The 20,636-nt window shown below is 42.8% G+C and overlaps 1 protein-coding gene across 19 annotated transcripts in view; it reads left to right on the top strand.

The window, feature by feature from the left end:
- USP54 (ubiquitin specific peptidase 54) overlaps positions 1-20,636 on the top strand; it is a 251,006-nt gene that overhangs the window by 226,551 nt on the left and 3,819 nt on the right. For 16 of the 19 annotated variants that reach the window (XM_037905165.2, XM_037905160.2, XM_043550392.1 and 13 more), the window contains 5 exons: positions 3,580-3,699; positions 4,850-5,042; positions 7,507-8,945; positions 16,980-17,098; positions 19,593-19,730. In XM_037905165.2, coding sequence (XP_037761093.1) covers positions 3,580-3,699; positions 4,850-5,042; positions 7,507-8,945; positions 16,980-17,098; positions 19,593-19,730 — 2,009 coding nt within the window. The remainder of the gene's footprint in view (positions 1-3,579; positions 3,700-4,849; positions 5,043-7,506; positions 8,946-16,979; positions 17,099-19,592; positions 19,731-20,636) is intronic. The other 3 variants (XM_043550398.1, XM_043550406.1, XM_043550405.1) reach the window with 3 other exon arrangements.

Here is a 20,636-nt window from a genome sequence, read left to right as displayed (position 1 = left end):
CACTTAAAATTTAGGTTGATATAGTTATGGTACTCTGGGGTGTGATGTTTTTTTCACACGCCTAAGTGCCATAGCTATGCTGACATAACTCCTGGTGTTGCTGCAGCCAGGTTGACGGAAGAATATCGTCTCTCAGGAAGGTGGTGTCCCTACAGTGATAGAAAAGTCCTTTCCATTGGTGTAGACCACATCTACACTACAGGGTTATCAGGCATAGCTAGGATGCCATATCTGAGTAACTGTAGTTCCTGTAATGTGGACATCTCCACTCACATGAGATCTTTACATTGTTTGTGCTTCTCCATTCTTGCATGGTGATCAACAGTGCAATGGTGATCAATGTTGACCTCTAAATTGTTGTCATAAGGCTTTGGTTAATGACCCCTTGAAATGAATAGGGTAAGTCACAGCTCTTTGATCTATCTTCTCAGACTGTCTACAGAGTGACTCAGGCATCTGTACATCAGTTATGATTGGTTAATAGTTTTAAGTGTCTGTTCACAACCTTAAGAGTTACTGATTTAACTTTTTTTAAAAAATTAACACTCAGATTCTGGAACACAAGGCTGAAGCCTCCATAAAAAAAATCCAGTTCACTGAGTCACTGGGAACAGTCCCAATTTGACCCTGGGTAATGCCCCACTCAGCACATTGTTAGAAACACCTAGCTGTTTAGCATTTCCTTGTTTTAAAAAAACAAAGCATACTAGAAAGGCACTTAACAACAAAGAGTGCTATACAATACTTAGGGATCATAGCCTCTGGCATGACAGCTAAGGAGGCTAGATGGCTCCTAAACCTGCTTTCATCCTGGGTGGTTCCCACAATGCTTTATGGCTTCATGGCTTGCTTATGTACAAGACTCCAGAACATTTCTGACCCATTCTCCCTTCCAGTACATGGTTTTACCCATACAAAGGAGGCCAAGTTCAGAGTGCTAGAGTCTGGTCTTCAATTCATGAAGCTTAAAGACCACACGTTTTGACTGTGAAGATGCTTTTGTGTTGACTTACTGATCTACCTGATTTATCCTTCACATTCAGCTCATGCTCATTTACAAGGTTTCTCTGGAGTTTCTTCAAATAAGAAGTGTGTATGGTAGTGAAATGTATATTACCCAGGTCAAGGAGGCTTTATTTTTTGGTTGAATGAAATATTAATTTTTATAATTATCTGTTGTCATGATAAAGGGCAAATGAGCAGATTTTTGCTTGAGCTGGTACATTTTCATGAGGAATTTTATAGGCTATTCTAATAAATGGCACTCGACCTGTTGTCCTTAGGCCAGAACACCTAGTTTCTCTTGAGCTCGCCTATTTTCTTATGTTTTCGGGGGTTATCACCCTTCTTTTTTTCCCTTTTTTCAGAGTTGTTCAAAAACAATTTGTGGGTCTTTTCTCCCTGTTCTTGAATCCTTCCCCATGTATTCTGCTCTTTCTCCTCCTCCTAAGGCCACAGGACCATTGGGCTTCAGCACTCCAGCGGCTTCTTACAGTGGTCAATGCGTGCACACACACTGTGTGCATTTGTGGGCAAGAGGCTCTTGTATTGAGTTACATTCTGCTGAGTCTGATATTTCCCAGGCACCTCTGAATTGTTTCATGTGGAAAAAGTGTGTAGGAGATAACTGAATAGTCTGGAGGAGATGACTAGGCAAATAATTGCTGGAAAGGGACCTGTAAGCATGTAACACAGTTTGGTCACAGCATGCTGTGACCAATTTATGACACACATGCTGTACCCTATGGTTTTTCTCTGTGCAGCAGTAGTTACTTTGACAATTTTTGGAAAATCCCACACCCCTAGCAACATTGTTAAGATGACCTAAGCCCCTGTGTAGACAGCGCTAGTTTGACGGAAGAATTCTTCTGTCAACCTAGCTGCTGCTCCTTAGGGAAGTGGATTATCTATATCACTGGGAGAACCCCTCCTATCGGCATCGATAGTGTCTCATTGAAGTGCTCCAGCTGTGCCGCTGTTGTGTTTTCAGTGTAGACAAGCCTTCGGGCTTGCCATAAAACAAAGGATTATGTTTCCAAAAATTTTTGAAGTTTCAACATTTGTTTTCATTCACCTTCAGAACAAAAACTAGACTCTGAATTTTTTCACAAAAGCCAGTCACTCCCTCTCAGAATAGCCAGTAGCCCAGTGCTCAGGGCATTCAGCTAAGATGGGGGAGACCCAGCTTCATGTCTCTGCTCTGCCTCATTTAGAGCAGGGACTTGAAGCTGGATCCCCATTGTTTCAGGTGAGTTCCCTAACCAGTAGGTTATTGGCTATTCTGGGGTTGGGAGCGGATATGTCTCTCTCTGTCACTTTCACCAGAAATTCCATCCTGGACCTGAAAAGTCTTCCTGAAAAAATTTGAATCAAAACAGATATGTTTCTGCAACAAGTTTGTTCTAACTAATCAGCATGTTCTAACAGAAAAGCAATTAATCAAAAAATTCTGTTAACAATCACATGAATTAAGTCACTTTAAGAGACTAGCCAAAGGCTGTGATTTACAGTAGAACTACTGCTCCAGACATCGGTTTAGCCTCTAATAATCCTTGATTTTGCAATCCAACAGCAAAGTAGTAGAAGTAGCACTGATTGGAATTTGGAGATATAATGCCAAAGTTTGCTCTGTTACCTTGGTTAAATTGGAAGTAACTAGGCTGAAGTCAGTGGATTTACATGGGTATAACAGAGTCCTGCCTACAGTAGAAAGCTTAACGTTAAGATGTGATTTTTAAACAGACTAAGTTAAACCAATACAACCGTCTGTGTTAGACACACTTATTTCAGTTCAAGTGTGACTTATTCTGGTTTAGTATAAATTGGTTCGTACTTGATGTAAATAAACTGATCTTTTGCACCAGTTCAACTAAATCCATTTAAAATCACATCATATGTTAAAGCAGGGCAACTTTCTGCTGTAGACAAGCCCTGAGAACAGAATTTGGTTGACAGAGCCTGGTATTTTCTTTTATGCAGTCTTGTTTATTTACAAGAAATGTAGAAAGTCCTGCTTCTCTGAACACAAGAGGACCAAGAACAAAAGGAGCAATGTCTTAGACTACAGTCCCAAGCCTGTTTACCCAAAAACCAGTCCCAAAAGTTCTCTCTCTAGCTTTTTCCAGGGCCACACTGGGCTCATAGGCTATTGCTTGGCTTTCTTGCTTTTTGCCTCTGCCTGTCTCTGTTATGTATATGTGCACGTGCACGCACACACTCTTACTTTACCCAAAACAATCTACAGCAAAAGCCTCTCCACTCATCCAGTGCAAAACTCCTGGGTGGGTTTACACTCCTTTTATCTTAGGTGGGGTGCTTATGATTACCTGATCCTGACAGTTGTGTTAATTGAAGGGTATGCCTAGTCTCAGAGGTTTGTGACTCATGCAGTCCCCAGTGCCTCTCAACATTAGAATACCTTTAAAGAGGAAATGAGAGTCTGGGAAAGGTACAGCCTCTACAGAAGGGCCACTACAAATGACTCCTGTATAGAATGGTTTTGTACTCACAAATGGGAGGGAGGGTAAAGGAGAAACAAAAAAAGAATGCAAATGAAATGAAGAGTGCTGCCCATTGCAGGGAGGAGTGATGGCTTTGAGAGGTCCATGCAGGAAGCAGACTCAATCTTTGAAGAGTCGCTGCATCAGGAGCAGAAGGGAGATTGTGCTGCAGCTTTTGCTCTCTGTAACGAAGCTATATGTAAGTAACTCTAATTGCGTGAGCTACTGCGTTTTTGACAGTTTACTAATATCACAGGACTGTAAAATTTACTGACTAGTCATCTGAAATTCTCAGCTGGGAAAATGGGGAGTTTTCTGGTCCATACTAATGTGCTTGGAGCTAGTACCTCCTCTTTCTAAGCACCATCGTTTCTAGATTTTAGTCCCCTCCACCACCTTGGCTCCCTCTGGGCTGTTGTCTCTGGTGCAATGGCAATAAGAACACGGGGATGTTAGTTTGTCCCTCTTGCTGCTAACTGGTGCATTTCATGACTCCCTCTCCTGCATTCCTATACCCAGTAAGCAGTTTTCCCAATCAAGAGACCAATTTGCAAAGGGTTTAAGCCCTAAGCCTGCCAGCACAGCCTGTAGGAAAGGAGCATGAGAGAAGATGACTCTCCAATCACCAACAAGAAAAGGAATGAATTATGCTGTACTTATTCACATCTCAGGAGGAACAGGCGGCATCAAGATTTTGAAGGGCTAAATATTGTTGTGAATTATGGGAGTTATGTGCTATTGCATTTTTTTTATTTTGATCTTTTATAATTTAATTGGCTGGCTATCCCACCCCAAGCTCCATTCCCCACTGGCTGGTTAGTAAGATTGCAAACAGAGCAGGTAGTACCATGGATTTGCAAAGGCAAAAATATGTTTATAGAAATTGGCTTTTCTGTGTTACAAAATGAGGGTCAACATACAGCCCTCATGAAAGCTCTGTTAGTCTGCACCCCCCCTGGCTGTGCCCTGATTTCAAATCCCGACCATGTTCCCTTGCACGTAAAAGGACCATGATATGGGAATAAGGAGTTGTATAGAGGGAAGACTAAGAATGAAACAGCGTTTGTGTGAGGGCTTGAGAAAGATCCACCCTGTGTTAGGGGGAGGAGGGGTTTGGCTAAAACCTAGATTTTTCTTTTGACTCATTTTGATTTAGTTTCAGTTAACCTGTTTGGACACATGGCTAACTTGAATGTGCATTAATGGAAATGAAAGCATCCCTGTAAACTTATCTGTGGCAGCATTTGCATGGTCCATGTTTTATGTTCTTGCTACATTTTTTTTTCTTTTTTCAATTTTAGTCTTTTTTTCTGTTTTTTGTTTCTGCTATGTTTTCTTTTGCATTTTAGCTAAACTAAGACTTGCCATGCATGATGCCGGCTCTAGCACTCACAGCAGAGCCCTAGTCGATAAGAAGCTACAAATCAGTATCCGAAAAGCAAGGAGCCTCCAGGATCGCATGCAGCAACAGCCATCGCAGCAGCCACCGCCGCCGCCAACCTGCCACCCACCACAGGGGGGTACCATGACCCAATCTACAAGGTAGTCCAAGTATATCACAGTAGACCAGTTCTGAGCCGCACCTACCAGCAGCATGGTCTAGAAAGAAGTAATGAACTGTGTGTTCCTCCGGTTACTCAAGATCCTGTAGTGTTCTTCCTCATGGCATGCTCAGATCATACCATGTTGTAGGAGAGCACACTTCAGTGCATTCACGGTCTTAGCAGGCTAGGTTATATGCACCAAGTCAAAACATGGCCTGTAATAGAGGCTTTTAGAAATTAATTCTGACCTGCTGATAGAAAAGACCCGTGCATCAAGAGAGAGAATGCAATAGATAAGTGTTAAAAGGAGAGGTGTGTTTTAAGGTGAAATGAAAAGCTTTAAAAAAGAAAAATTAGCAAATATCTTCAGGGCTCAATTCAGTTAAGCGGTATTATTATAATGAATGCCCTGAAATAACTACCAAGAGGAGGGCAATCACATGTCTGCAGTGCTCTTAACAGTGAAAAATGCATTGAATCTTTTCTTCTAGCCTACCTCTTCTTTGGTGCACTGGTGCAGCTCTTGGAGCAAAGGTTCATTCATAAACCATCCTTGCCCTGTCACCTTTCTGTTGTTTCCTGACTACTGTTCCTGATGCCACCTCAATCCCGCAACCAGGTTCTCTGCCTCCCAGCTGCCTGTAGTCTGACTTAGCAGCCTCTCCAGTTTCCTCCTCAGGATGCTTTCTTTTCTACTTTTCTCCTCTGTTCTGTTTACTCCATTTGATTCTCTGCTCTCACATCTTATTCAGCCCATCCTACTTCTCCATTGTAGCACCATTCTACCCTTTTCTGCCTGCCATCCCCTACCACCTCTAGAATGCTCCTTGCCCAGCTTCCTGGCAGCTTCTCCACCTATCTCCACCTTCTCACACTTTTCCCACTACATGCTGTGCAGCCAAATGCCCGGGTGGAATCTCATGTGAGCATCCCTTTTTAAAAACACTGCAGGGGGATAAGTGCTGAAATCCATACCTGAAAAGGCTATGATTCAGGGTTCCATTCTGTTCTTGCAGCTGTTGAATTATGTACAATGAAAGCAGATCCCTGTGCTAATTAGAGGTCCACAATGCCCTCAGTTGTAGGAGAAAGACTGAAACCTGACATTGGGCATTGGCAGATTTAGAAAACAAAAGCATTTTACCTTTAAACATATCTTTCTACACATCAAACTCAAATATATTGCACAAGTGCCCATCCCTGCTAAAGGAACAGCCTTATCAGAAAAAAATTATTTTGTACAATAAGTTTCTACTGCAGAGAGTTTTAACTCTGCAACCAGTGAGAAATGTCTGCTTGTATCATGATTTTTGTGCCTTTGCTTTGATATACATCAGCATTATAAACAGCACAAAGTCTATTATTACTCAAAGCTAAGATCATACTCCCCCATGAATGCTCAGTTGGAACTTCTGCATGATGGTAGCTTTGATTTCGAGATCTGCATGAGGAGACAAACTGATAGGATTGGAGTCACACAATAGTCTTTTTTGTCCCTGTAGGAAATAATTATCCTAACTATGCACCAGTGTTTAGCTGCACAGCGTTGTCATTCTGCATATCCAGATTAAGGTTAGAGCATTACTCTAACCAACACTAAGTGTGGCTTTGAGCAGCAGAAGTAGTTTTCAGTTTGACAGCTACCTGGACTATAGCTGTCTATCAGAGTTGTTTCCAGTCCTCTATTCATATCACTGACTCATGGACTCATGTGATGTTCTGGGTGCATTTTATAATGCTAATGAATGCAGAAGAAATACAAAGTGACCCAAAGACATGCACGGTTTATATTTTATGCAAGACATTTATGCACGGTTTGTAATGCTATTAAATGCTTCCTTTAATGTATTGGATAAATAACTCAAAGCTGGACAAAAATGAAGAGAAGGAAACTGAGGAAAATGTATTGCATTCTATTCTATTCCTTTCCTTCCCAAAGTTATTTCCCATTACTTTAGGAAAAAGAACCTGAGTGGAATGTTGCCTGTTTATATTAAGATCATAAACATAATGGTTCTCTTGTATGGTTTGTAGAAATCTCCCAGAGATGCTGATTTTGGAGGGAAACTTGTAATACTTAATTTAAAATTTATTTTTATTATTTATCTTTATAATGTGTACACAGACACACACGTCCCTAGCCAAAGTGCTCAGGTGCTGTACAATATTTGTAAAAATATAACAGTAAAATCTTATAATAAAAATAACTTTTAAAATTTGAAATGAATAAAATAGATTGAGTGGGTCACGTACAATAAAAAAAATAGTTGGGAGGAAATAAAATGGAGATGTTGTCAAATTAACAAAAGCAATTCTTTTGGGTGGGAAGTTTTTAATTTGTGTTTGTGCGAAGAGAAGTGGATTGAGGTGGATGATAAAGGGGAGCAAGTTCCACGCTTTAGAGATAATTTTAAAAAAGAAGAGAGTTACTAATAATTAGTTACCATTTCTGTGTATTTTAGTGAACAGACTGGCCCGCTCCAAGTACTGCTGAGCCGGGAGGTATCCCTGGAACCCAACAGAGAAGTGGAATTCGGGTCTAGTTCTTTCTTCCGCCCACCCGCTTCCTGCCATGAAGTGCACTCATCATTATATCCAGAGTCTTCCTCCCTACCCGTTCCTGCAAGCAGTCCTCCAAATAAGACCTTTCCTAACTTCCGGGCTGCTTCTGCTGATTTTGATGACCAAGCTCCCTCTTTTCCCTATGGGCATGGGTTGGCTGAGAGACCCACAAAGACTGAGAATGATGCTTACCATTCTATGGAGCTTGGTGGGGCCCCCGCCAAAGGGCTGAAAGACCATAGAGACTGCAGCAGCAAGTTAGAAGAACTCCATGACATTACAGCTATTCTCACACCTCAGTACAAAATTAAATTTAATACAGTCAACTCTGGGTCTTTGCCTACACTAGTTCCCTGTCCCCATCCAACGCAAGCATCATCTCCCAATAAAAGCAGTCCGCATAGTCCTTGCTTCAATCTGTCAAGCTCTCCAGTGCCCACTAGCATTGATCAGATAGGGGGCTATCATTCCATGATCTCTGCTGCTTCATCCCTGTCACTTCAGTGCCCCCTGGCTCCACTACAGACAGCAAACAGGTACCCCAGAACAAACAGCCGTGAAACTTTACTGCTCCCACAGGATGACTTCAGCAATATGGAGACTTGCAAATCTAAGACCCGTAGCACAAAGGGGCATGTTCGTTCCCTGGCAGAGCAGTTTCAGAGACTGCATGGGGTCTCCCAGAAAGAAGGTGCACATGAGAAAGGGTGGACTGCTGCAGTCTGTCAGGATGAGAAGTCTCCAAGGCTGATACAGGAGTCATTCACCAATTCTTCAACCTCAGGCTACAGGCAATTAGTTCCTCAAAGTCAAGAAAACAGAACCCGGTCTTCCGAAAAGTTGCATTCATCCTTAGATGTTAGGGATGGGTTTGTTTCCATGGAGGGTTTTAGTGCTCAACTCATTACCTCTAAGAGTCCTGGATCGCACAGTGAAGACCAGTGTAGAAGAGGTGGACAGAATGTAGCTGACCCTGGACTCTCCCAGGAAAGGCACACTCATGAGGGAGGTGTGAGACAGGTGGATGATGGAACTGCCACTGCCATGGGTGTTTCTATGCCTGTGGACTGCTGGGTGGACAATGTCACCAGGTATTACAGTTCTCAGCTGGACTGTAAAAATACAGAATGGCTTCCTGTGCCAGGGAGGAATCCACCCCTTTCTGATCACAGAACAGTCAGAGATGACCTGAATGGGACCCCAGTGCAGTTTCATCCACAGTGGAATCAAGACACAGAGCAGGATATCTCTGAGTTGGAGTCCCTCTATCAGGCTAGCCTAGCTGGTAGGCCTGTGTTGGGAAGACTGGACAATTCCAGGCACCCATCGAGCAAGCCAGGTGAGAATTCTGCAACTGTTACATCTGGGTAATGTTTTATCCCCAAGCAAGACTTGGACCTTGTCTATACACAGACTTCCACCAGTTTAACTAAAAGTGTGTTTTTAAACTGATTTACTGAAACAGGTGCGTGTTTGTGTGCAGTTATTTCACTTCGAGAATGGTTTATTTCGCTTCATCTTACTAAAAATAAATCACTTTTAAACTGAAAGAAGAGTATCTGCATATAAACTTGCTCCTGTTTAACTACATTTGTTTAAAAGCATACCTTTAGTTAAACCAGTGGAGGTTTGTGTGTAGACAAAACCTTGGCTTGAATGAGAAGAGTTCAGATTTGAACTACATGGCAAATCAGGATGAAGGAGGGACAGATTTCTGGCATGCTTTGTAAGGTGCCATATGCACCTAAAGTGGGCAAGAATGCAAAGTGTCTACACCCTGGAATATTATATTTGTGTTGCTTATGTATATGTATGGATATGGAGGTAGACATTACCATATTTGAGGTAGAAGCGAAACTCAAACAGCTTAATGGGACTAAATCGGGGGGCCCAGATAATCTTCATCCAAGAATATTAAAGGAATTGGCACATGAAATTGCAAGCCCATTAGCAAGAATTTTTAATGAATCTGTAAACTCTGGGGTTGTACCATATGATTGGAGAATTGCTAACATAGTTCCTATTTTTAAGAAAGGAAAAAAAAGTGATCCGGGTAATTATAGGCCTGTTAGTTTGACATCTGTAGTATGCAAGGTCTTGGAAAAAATTTTGAAGGAGAAGGTAGTTAAGGACATTGAAGTCAATGGTAAATGGGACAAAATACAACATGGTTTTACAAAAGGTAGATCGTGCCAAACCAACCTGATCTCCTTCTTTGAGAAAGTAACAGATTTTTTAGACAAAGGAAACGCAGTGGATCTAATTTGCCTAGATTTTAGTAAGGCATTTGATACCGTGCCACATGGGGAATTATTAGTTAAATTGGATAAGATGGGGATCAATAGGAAAATTGAAAGGTGGATAAGGAATTGGTTAAAGGGGAGACTACAATGGGTCCTACTGAAAGGTGAACTGTCAGGCTGGAGGGAGGTTACCAGTGGAGTTCCTCAAGGATCGGTTTTGGGACCAATCTTATTTAATCTTTTTATTACTGACCATGGCACAAAAAGTGGGAGTGTGCTAATAAAGTTTGCGGATGATACAAAGCTGGGAGGTATTGTCAATTTAGAGAAGGACAGGGATATCATACAGGAGGATCTGGATGACCTTGTAAACTGGAATAATAGTAATAGGATGAAATTTAATAATGAGAAGTGTAAGGTGATGCATTTAGGAATTAATAACAAGAATTTTAGTTATAAGCTAGGAACGCATCAAATAGAAGTAACGGAGGAGGAGAAGGACCTTGGAGTATTGGTTGATCATAGGATGACTATGAGCTGCCAATGTGATATGGCCGTGAAAAAAGCTAATGTGGTCTTGGGATGCATCAGGAGAGGTATTTCCAGTAGGGATAAGGAGGTTTTAGTACCGTTATACAAGGCACTGGTGAGACCTTACCTGGAATACGGTGTGCAGTTCTCGTCTCCCATGTTTAAGAAGGATGAATTCAAACTAGAACAGGTACAGAGAAGGGCTACTAGGATGATCCGAGGAATGGAAAACTTGTCTTATGAAAGGAGACTCAAGGAGCTTGGCTTGTTTAGCTTAACTAAAAGAAGGTTGAGGTGAGATATGATTGCTCTCTATAAATATATCAGAGGGATAAATACCAGAGAGGGAGAGGAATTATTTAAGCTCAGTACCAATGTGGACACAGGAACAAATGGATATAAACTGGCCACCAGGAAATTTAGACTAGAAATTAGACGAAGGTTTCTAACCATCAGAGGAGTGAAGTTTTGGAATAGCCTTCCAAGGGAAGCAGTGGGGGCAAAAGATCTATCTGGCTTTAAGATTAAACTCGATAAATTTATGGAAGAGATGGTATGATGGGATAACATGGTTTTGGTAATTAAATATTCATGGTAAATAGGCCCAATGGCCTGTGATGGGATATTAGATGGGGTGGGATCCGAGTTACCCAGGAAAGAATTTTCTGTAATATCTGGCTGATGAATCTTGCCCATATGCTCAGGGTTTAGCTGATCGCCATATTTGGGGTCGGGAAGGAATTTTCCTCCAGGGCAGATTGGAAGAGGCCCTGGAGGTTTTTTGCCTTCCTCTGTAGCATGGGGCACGGGTCACTTGCTGGAGGATTCTCTGCTCCTTGAAGTCTTTAAACTACGATTTGAGGACTTCAATAGCACAGATATAGGTGTGAGGTTTTTTGCAGGAGTGGTGGGTGAAATTCTGTGGCCTGCGTTGTGTAGGAGGTCAGACTAGATGATCATAATGGTCCCTTCTGACCTAAATATCTATGAATCTATGTAGACAGTACATGACATCTAGTTAAAACCATTCACGAAAGAATGGTTATTGACTAAAAATTTCACACCATAGAATTTGTATCAATGGATATAAAACAATGTAAAAATATTTATACAAAAATGGTGATTGTTTACATTTTGTACCTTCTTTTTCCCTCCAAGTACCCTCTGCACATTCCTACTTGTGGGATCACAGCATCTGTGTCTCAAGTTCTTGGAATCTTGTGAGCAATGTCCATTTGAGCCACTCACTCTTCCCTCCCCAGGCGGGGTTTCAAGGGTGCAAAAAGGGGAGTGATCCCAACCACACTTCACTTCCTTCTAATCCCCAAAGGTCCAATGAGCTTAGATTACATGCAGTGTCCTCGATGCATCCCTCAACACTTTTTTTTTTCTTCTGCCCTTCAGGGACCATATTTTTGTAGTTTGTCAGTTAGGTAATCAGCTTTTCTTAAGAAAGAGAAGAAAAAGAAGTGGAGAGAAGAATGACCATCTGACACAGGTTTTGGCTGGACCTGTAAAAAGGAGAGACACACCTCATCTGACAGAGAGACTCCTCAGGCCTTGTTGACTAAATCTGTCTATCTAGAAGCCCAGCATCAAGTCTGGAGATAACCCACACCAGAATGGTTCTGTGCCTGGTGCAAGTGGAATGAAGGTCTTTGGATCAAACTTGGTTGACCAAATCCTGTTCTAAGCATCCAGCACTGTTAACTCTGGAGAACCACTTGATAAAGTAGTTCTGTTTTCCCAGATCTATCCAAGTTTGACTAAGGCCAGTGCTGAGGACCTGCCACCTTCACCTCTTGGAAGCCACTTGGAAAAGTGGTTTTGTGCCCAATGTGATCTGCACTGAGCACCTCAGATCTCGATGCCTTGATCTAATCAGGTTCTGAGGATCTAGCATAATTGATCCTGCTCTTAGCGTGAAGTTCCTGGATTCATCTGAGTTGACTAATGGTTCAGCACCACTGACACTGGAAAATCACTTGCTAAAGTGTTCGTGTTACATATGAGAGGCACTGAGGTCTATGGATTGACCAGTTTGACGAACTTCAGTCCTTAGGGTAGGGCACCATTGACTTTGAGCTCAGCATAACTGGAACCAAGCTCTCTAGATTGACCAAGTCTAGTGCTGTCAACTGCAGTTTCAAAAAGAGCAGATTCTCATCCTAGTTCAGGGTCCGGCCACTGTAACATACCTAGGGTACAATCCAGAATAATAAGTAACTGTGTCACTCCTCCCCTCTAACCTGGGGTGCCCTTTACATGGCTTTGCTGTTGTAGCCTCCAGTCTGGACTGCTCGCAAACAGCCTCCACCATGCAAGTCACTCTCAGCTATGTCTTTGTGTGTGCTGCAGCCAGCCAGCCACACCTTGGCTCTTACCACCCTTGGTTATACTGCAGGGTAAACCCCAGTACTCTCCAAGTCTTAGGTTTTCCACCAGAAATGTAGATCCTGTACTGCCTAGCCCTCTCCTGGACAGTACAAGTTCATATAAAATCTGTATTTCTTTAATAGATATATGTACACTTTTTACCCCACATGGAGTTTCCCAGGCACTTCAGTTTAAACACACTGGATTAGATAAAACAATAAAACACGTTTATTAACTACAGAAAGAGAGAGATTTTAAGTGAATACAAGTAATGAGGCATAAAAGTCAGAAATGGTTACAAGAAAAATAAAGATAAAACACAACTAATGCCTAACTTAACAAACTATGTTAAATTCAAAGCAAAATTTTTCTCACCACATGCTCTCAACAGTCTTACTGGCCAAACTTCTTAGACCAGGATCCCTTCTTCTGTTTAATGGCTGCTTCCTTTGCCCATGTCTACACTAGAGAGCTTACAGTGGTACAGCTCTACTAATACAGCTGTGCCGCTATAAGGTCTCCCTTGTGGCTACTCTATGCCGACGGGAGAAAGCTCTCCCATCAACATAATTAAACCCCCCAACAAGCGACGGAAGCCTCTCCAGCCAAGCGTTTGCACCATGGCACTGTCCACACCAGCACTTCTGTCAATGTAACTTATGTTACTCAGAGGTGTGGTTTTTTTCATAAGTTAAACCAACAAAAGTGCTAGTGTAGACGTAGCCTAGGTCCATTCTTGTGCAGTAAATCAATGGCTAGAGAGGGAGGAGGAGAGGATGCCTTAGGGTGTCTGCCCCTTCTTTTTATAGTCCTGTCCCTCCTTTGAGAAGCATTCCTTACTTCCAGCTGGGAGTAAGGCGATAGGCAGTCTGTGTGAAAGGAAACTTCATGCTGTTTCTTTGCTAAGATACAGGTTTTTGCTCTTGCCTCTTTCCTGCCAAAGAACGGCCACTTAGCAGGTAATGATTCATCTGCCGTGTTTAGAGCTGGCTGAGGTGTCAGCTTGCCCTTTGTCTCTGAGGAACTGGTTTGGCCATTCCCCATACTTCCCTGGAAAACATACTTTTGCATACATATATCCATTTTGCCATGATATTACTGATCAGGAAATTATGAGTTTTTAAATGACACCTCACAAGGCATCTGGCTTTTGGTGACTCTCTTGATTACCAAATTGCTGCTACAACTAGCTTCCAGTTCAGAATCAGTAGGGGGACTCTTTAGTGTCCCATTCCAGAGAGGCTGTAGTATGGAGGGGGCACCTATCCAAGGAGTCCTTGGGAGCAGTGCCGGGACTTCGTCAGCACTGGTCCAGGGTCTGAAATTGCTTAGTGCCACTGTCGCTATTCCTGTGATTCTGAACCTTTTCTCTGGGCCAGATACATCTGAAAACTTGCATGCTTTGCCTTTTCTGAGCACTTCTTTTGTTTTCATGGAGCAGTTGTGCTTGGCACTTGAGAGAGCCTCAGTGGGGGAAAGGGGACACTACCAATAAAGCTATATCATACATGGCTTTGGCCTCTCTAGCACAAAGGGTTCACCGGTTGCCTGACTATCCTAATTATTTTTCTCAGATGTTAGGGAATCCATGTGTATAGCTAGAGTTTGGTCCTCAGGAAATATGCATGTTGTTCCAATCCTTGGAATTTACTATAAGTAGTTCCCGTTCATCCCTCCACAAAAGGTGGGGTCATTGGAGCCCTCCTTAGAGTCCAAACCTGCAACTTCCTGGTGTGAGTACAGATTCCTTACCAGTGCACCTTCTTGATGCAATGAACACCTGAGCCACAACGTCTCAGGACATTCAAGATGCTTACCTGTGAAAGACAAAACAGCTCCCTTACCATTTGCAGTGATACTCAACTTGTTTTTCACACTCTCCAGGACATCAGGCTCCACATGAGTTTATTAGCTAAACCCTGTGATTAAATCCAAATCTGTCCCAATTCTGATGGACAGCACCACACTAATGTATTACAGCAATTGACAAATGGCGGCTTGATCTAGGGTCAAGAAGTTTCCCTTTTCTGAGAATGCAGCGGCCATCTTTCCCTGGCAGATGAGAAATTGGATAACAGAAGGTTTTTGACCAAGCACAGCTAACAATTAACTGGAAAAAATTCATCAGAGCAGCACAAAATGAAGTGGGCTTTTCACAGCCCTACCTTGCTTTTAACTTAGACTATCTTAAGGTGCATTTTTGTTGCTGTGTGACCTGTGCCCCAGAGGGTGGAAAGCTCATCAATTTTTGCTCACTCTCCAATAATGAAATTAACAATGTCGTTGCTCTGTATACCATTGGAGCTGCTTGTGGTAGTTGCTTTGCCACAATGGCCGTGGCAAAGGAGACTGGATTTTCCATTGCTGAGGGTGCTCTGGTGAGACAGGTACGTTTGAGCTGCTCCATACATATTTCCTTCCTTCCAGCCCAGAGAATGAACAAGATACAGATCTAAAGGACTAATTGTCCATACACCATATTCTATTCAGAAAATGTACTATCTGCTGCATTCTCTCCCTTAATCCTGACTATGATGGTACTCTGCATCTATCCTACTCAGGCTGTTACTTTCCTAAGCTTAATTCACATCCAGGAACTCCGATTCCATACTTTGGATATTCATGGATCTTAGATGTGGTCCTCTTAGACAATGATTGCATCTTCAAGTGCCCTCCAAAAACTAAGGGCATATGGGATGTAATTACTAACAGATGTAGCCAATTGTTTGACTACATTCATGGCTTTTTCTTTAAAATGTTCAAGAGATCAAATAACCAAGCTTAGCCAAATTTATTGTCTTAAGACACAATAGTACAATACGAAAAGGAAACATAAATACCCCCTTCTGTGGAGCAAATTCTTGCAGCACGTTCACTTTATGCAGAAGCTGTGCTTCAAAGATATGTATTTCAGCTAGTTGTATTTATTGTATGATTTTATAAGTTAAAAAACTCTTTACACACAAAATGTAAGTTTAACCCACTAGTTTGTGCCAGCTTTGTCCTTGGTACTTGTCTATAGTTTCCCATATCTAGTGTTGAATACTACATTCCGCGTGTTGATGAGCTATGAAAGTATTCCCTATCTGTACTTGGTCAAAGCCAAAGATGCATAAATGCTTTGTACAAGTCTCCTATTTTCTGATGCAGCGGTTCTCAGACTTTAGTAACCCAAGGACCCCCATTTTGATTTAAAATTATTCACTGACCCCCAAACCTCCCAGCTCATCCCCAGGCCCTACCCCCACTTCACCCCTCCCCCCAAGGGGAGGGAAGAGTATAATAAATTCACTTGACATAACTTCCCAACACCAATATATATAGTTTTGTTTTATTAATACCATACCTATTAATGTGGTGTATTCTATGCTTAACTTTTATATAGTGGCTAACAGATGGCACTGGGGATCTTTCCATCAAAGCTCAGAGGTGGCCCAAATGCATCATTTTGTGTATGACTGTTGTTATGACAAGGGTGGTGTTCAGCCACCTGAAGGTATTAAAAGATACTCAGCTAGGCCTAATGTTGTTTCCATAGCTTGTCTTTGCGTGATCTTAGTCAGTTTGGAAGGCTGCTATTTGAAGCTCTACATATGCTTTCAGGTGTCTTTTTTCAATTGTGGCCTGTCTGGGGAGAGTAAAAGATTGTAGTCACTCATGACGTTGCATTCATTTTTGGCAATTTTGCAGTCCTTGTTAATCTAGAATTCTAAAGTCCTCCTTCCTGGAGCTGGTACTGCTCGCTAAACTCCCACAAATAAGAATGTGCCAAGACCACTTGAAAAAATGCAGGTTACTTATTAGTAACGGGAGTTCTTTGAGATGAGCCTCTGCATGTTCATACTTCTTCACTCACCTTCCCCATTTCTCTGGGGTCTGAGTTTCACAATTCCTGAATTAGCAGAAGGAACTGAGGAGCAACTGGGGCTGCTACTCCTTTTAAACCTGTAGAACCCTGAATGGGGGCAAAGAAGGAGGAATAAGTCACCCCAATGGACACTGTTCACTAGAGATTCTGAAATCTTGTGATCAGGCACTTTGATCCTGTAAGTGTGGCTGTGCAGGGGCTTGTCTCAAAGAACTCCGGTTATTGGTAAGTAACGTTCTTTTATGTCTGTAGATATTCACTCTCTGTTTGAGCCAGGGCTGAGATAACTAATCGTGTTCCACAGGTGCAGAGTCAGATCTTGAGTTTAATCTCACTTCTTTATTTCCCTCCACAGTCTCTGCAAATATAACTGTGAGGAAGCTTCACACTGTAGCCGGCATGGGTCTCTCGAAAACGCCGACAGCAGAGATTGAGCACAATCTCTATGGAGCCATTGTCTCTCCTGTCTCCAAGGTAGCACCTAAAAGGTTGTGTGGTTGTGGGGGAATTGGACATTCCAGCAGCAAGAAAAGTAGAAAAAATTCCATATGAGAGGCAGTAGTATCACTCATATTGAACTTTAAAGAGATTATTTTATGTAGTCCTACTTGGGATTGAGCATTAAGAAAGTGGGTGACTTGGGGTCAGTGTTACATTCTAAGTGGTGACCTCTTCAGGGATATGTGTCCTCACAGTTTCAGAGCTAGTACCTCTGATTATACTTTAATGGACTGCAGGGAACCATTTTGCATTGCAAGGAGATATTTTCCATTGCTAACTCCTAGGAATTGCCCCTTCATATTATATCAACTGCTTTTACACTGTCTCCTTTATTGGATCATGTCATCTTGCATGTTTTGAAAGTAGAGGGTTTAATATAGTATAATGTACAAGTAATAGCTGACCTCTAATGCTCCTTGGTCCACTCGGAGTAAGAGAAGGTAGCACTACCTGCACTACAATCTGTCTTGTGGTGGTGTTTCCAGAACCTTTGGAGCACACATTCTAACTCACTTGAATACTGCTCAGTTTTCATACTCTATAGCTTTTCTAAGAGAAGCCAGTTAAATAATTAGCTGTAATATTTAGGTACCTATATCTGAAAGTATCTGGGCACCTCAAGAAAAAAAAATGATTGAAAATGCAGTGTTCACAAATAGAAGAACCTGTTTATCAAGCTGAGAGCAGAAGGAAAGAGGTAAAAAGAAGCAACATTTCCCACTCCAACATAGAATAAGCCACTTGCTAGCCACCAGAGATGAAAGGAAGCAAATAATCATGGTGAGAAGAGTTGAGAAGGCTCCAAAACTCTTCAGATTATGTTTTGGGATAGTCATCAATTCCAGTCCTGCTTATCTCAGCTGCCATAATGGAGCACAAGGCAGCAAGCAGTCCTTTGGGTAGACTCATCCCATTAAGGCTTTAAATCCTGTCTTTAAGAAATTATAAGACATAGAATCTCAGTTGCACGTGTCTGTCAATGTACATAATAAGGTGAAAAACTGATCATGAGGATACTATTTGTATTAATGAGAATTTAACAGACTCACTTGCTTTATGCTTTTGGGTTAGACCTGAATGAGGTCTAATGAATTAAATACTCCTGAGGCTGAGGGCATTCTGTGCCAAAAAATTAAAAATTCTGTGTACAATATTTTAAAATTCTGCAGGTTTTATTTGTCAGTAAATAAATGAGGAGGCTCCCGCATGGCAGTGGGGAGCACAGGCCACTGGCTGCACGAAGGTGGGAAATCACCCTGCAGCCCCCCACCCCCGGGACACAAACTCAGCGATGAGGCTGCACCCAACCCTGACACAGAACAAAGCCTGGGCCTACCCCAGAAACACCAGGCACACCAGGTGTGGGGCACGCAGGCTCAACCAGGCAGGATCCAAATGTGGAGGGGCTCAGTGTGGGGGGTCCAGGTGTGGGGTGAGAAGATTCTGTGTGGGATAATCTGGATGCAGGCAGCTCAGTGGGGAGTCTAGGTGTGGGGGGATCTGGACGCACAGAGGTTCCAGGTGTAGGGGCAATGGGACTCTGCAGGGGCTTCTGGGTGAAATAGTTGGGGCTCAGCAGAGGGGTTTGGATGTGGGGGTCTCAGCGGGGGAGTTCAGGTGCTGGGGGAGTGGGGCTCTGGGTGCAGCTAATTGAAGGTCAGTGGCATGGGGGTCTGGATGTGGGGGCTCAGGGTGGTGCAGGGGGTGGGGCATCAGGGTGGAGTTTGAGTGCAGAAAGCTCAGTGAGGGGTGGTCTGGGTGCAGGGGTGGGCATTGGGAGGCAGGGAGTCTGGTTGCAGGGGAGGCTCTAGATGCAGGGGTTGAGGTTCAGTGGGGTGGGTTTCAGGTATGGAGGACTAGGGGGAGGCTTGGCAAGGGTGTCTAAGTATGGGAGGTCTGGATGCACGGGGATTGGGTGGATGGTGGAGCAGCTCCCTGTTTAGTGACCCCTCCGCCAACAGTTCAGGAGCGGTGGAGGGAGGATGCTGAGATTCCTGGAGTTGGGGGAGGTTTCCGGGGGTGGGTCTGACACAGACCCAGTCACTCCTTGCGGGGGAAGAGGAAGTCTCGTCCTTTCCTGCCTCCAGCCCAGCCGGGACTAGCAGCTGATCCCAGCTCAGGGTAGGAGCCGCTGGCTGGGGTGTCCCCAGCCCCACAATGATTTACCTCTCTGCCGGCTGCTGTGGGTGCCTGAAACAATGTACCTGTGCTGCTAGGGAATGGTGCACAACTGCTCTTGCAGCTTCCCTGTCAGAAAGTCATTTTTTTACAGGGAAGCAAAGAAATCTGCGGGGGACATTAATTTTGCACATGTGCAGTGGTGCAGAATTCCCCCAGGAGTAAGAAAAGGAAGGATTAATGTATTTCACTAAGTCCATCGTATTCTTATCAACTTCTTCTGCTGAATCACTGTTCAATGCAATTTTCCATGGAGAGATCTTTCTGAATGTGGTAACGTTGTCTGTAGGTTGCATATGCCAGAGGCCATAGCAGGGAGCCAGAAGAGGAGATGTACAGTGCAGAGAATTTCCGTCGCATTGCTCGCAGTCTCAGTGGGACAGTCATCACAAACAGGGAAGAGACCCTGGTCTCCTCTCATAGTTTTGTAAGTAGAATGAACCTCAGCATTGCAAAGAGATGACTGCTTGGGATAGAGTTGGGGGCTGCTTTTCCTCCTCCTTTCCCTCATCAACTCCACTAGCAAGTAGTAACAGGAAAGGCATGCAATTGAGCACCACTGATACCAGTTCAGAAGGATGAAAATTTGTTCCAGTGAATCATTCCCTTTTTAATCTGTTGGATGGAGAAGTCAGCTTTTATTTTGGAGTAACCAAATTGGCTGCTTTTAGAGTCACCACACCTAGAATTGTGCCAACCAAAGCTTGTGTATGTGTGCTAACAGGGCTAACCCTGGTAAAGGGACACAGTCAATCTGAAGTTTATCTATTTTGGATATTGACTAACTTAAAAATTACAGTTTTTAATGGAGCCCCCATAAACAATATGGGCTGTGATTTAACAAAATAATTCTTTAACGGTATATATAAGGAAATTTTTTCTTCCTTGTTAGTGTTTATAAGGCATACCTTCCTCAAGAAATAGTGATTATACACAAAGTGCTGTTACTTGCACAAAGTAAACAACTTAAAAACAGAGAGAGACTGCTTTTCTCCATCATCTTTGTCAGTACTCTCAGGTTAGGTGTAACAAATCTGAAACTTGAAAAATGTACCGTATTTTCAGGCAGAAGTTAAGTTGTTGTTTTTTCAAGTTGATTGTGTCCTTTCAACTGATTAAGTAAAGTTCAGTTACTCTAACACTATTTTTTGTTTAACTTTTTTAAACCATGCTTGTCTATATTTCATTTCTGAACAAATTCTAGTGGAACTGGATGTAAGGTGAGGTGGGTGTTGGCTAGCTGACCCTCCTGCTCAAAGGGCAGGGAAAGTATGCTCCCTTGGTCAACATGCTTATTAAGGGAATGAAGACTGTTGCTGGGTCTAATTGCACC

This window comes from Chelonia mydas, chromosome 7 (genome assembly GCF_015237465.2).
Source record: "Chelonia mydas isolate rCheMyd1 chromosome 7, rCheMyd1.pri.v2, whole genome shotgun sequence".
Taxonomy (NCBI): Eukaryota; Metazoa; Chordata; order Testudines; family Cheloniidae; genus Chelonia; species Chelonia mydas.
The sequence above is the reverse complement of the archived record's forward strand: the minus strand, read 5'-3'. Positions and strand labels throughout refer to the sequence as shown.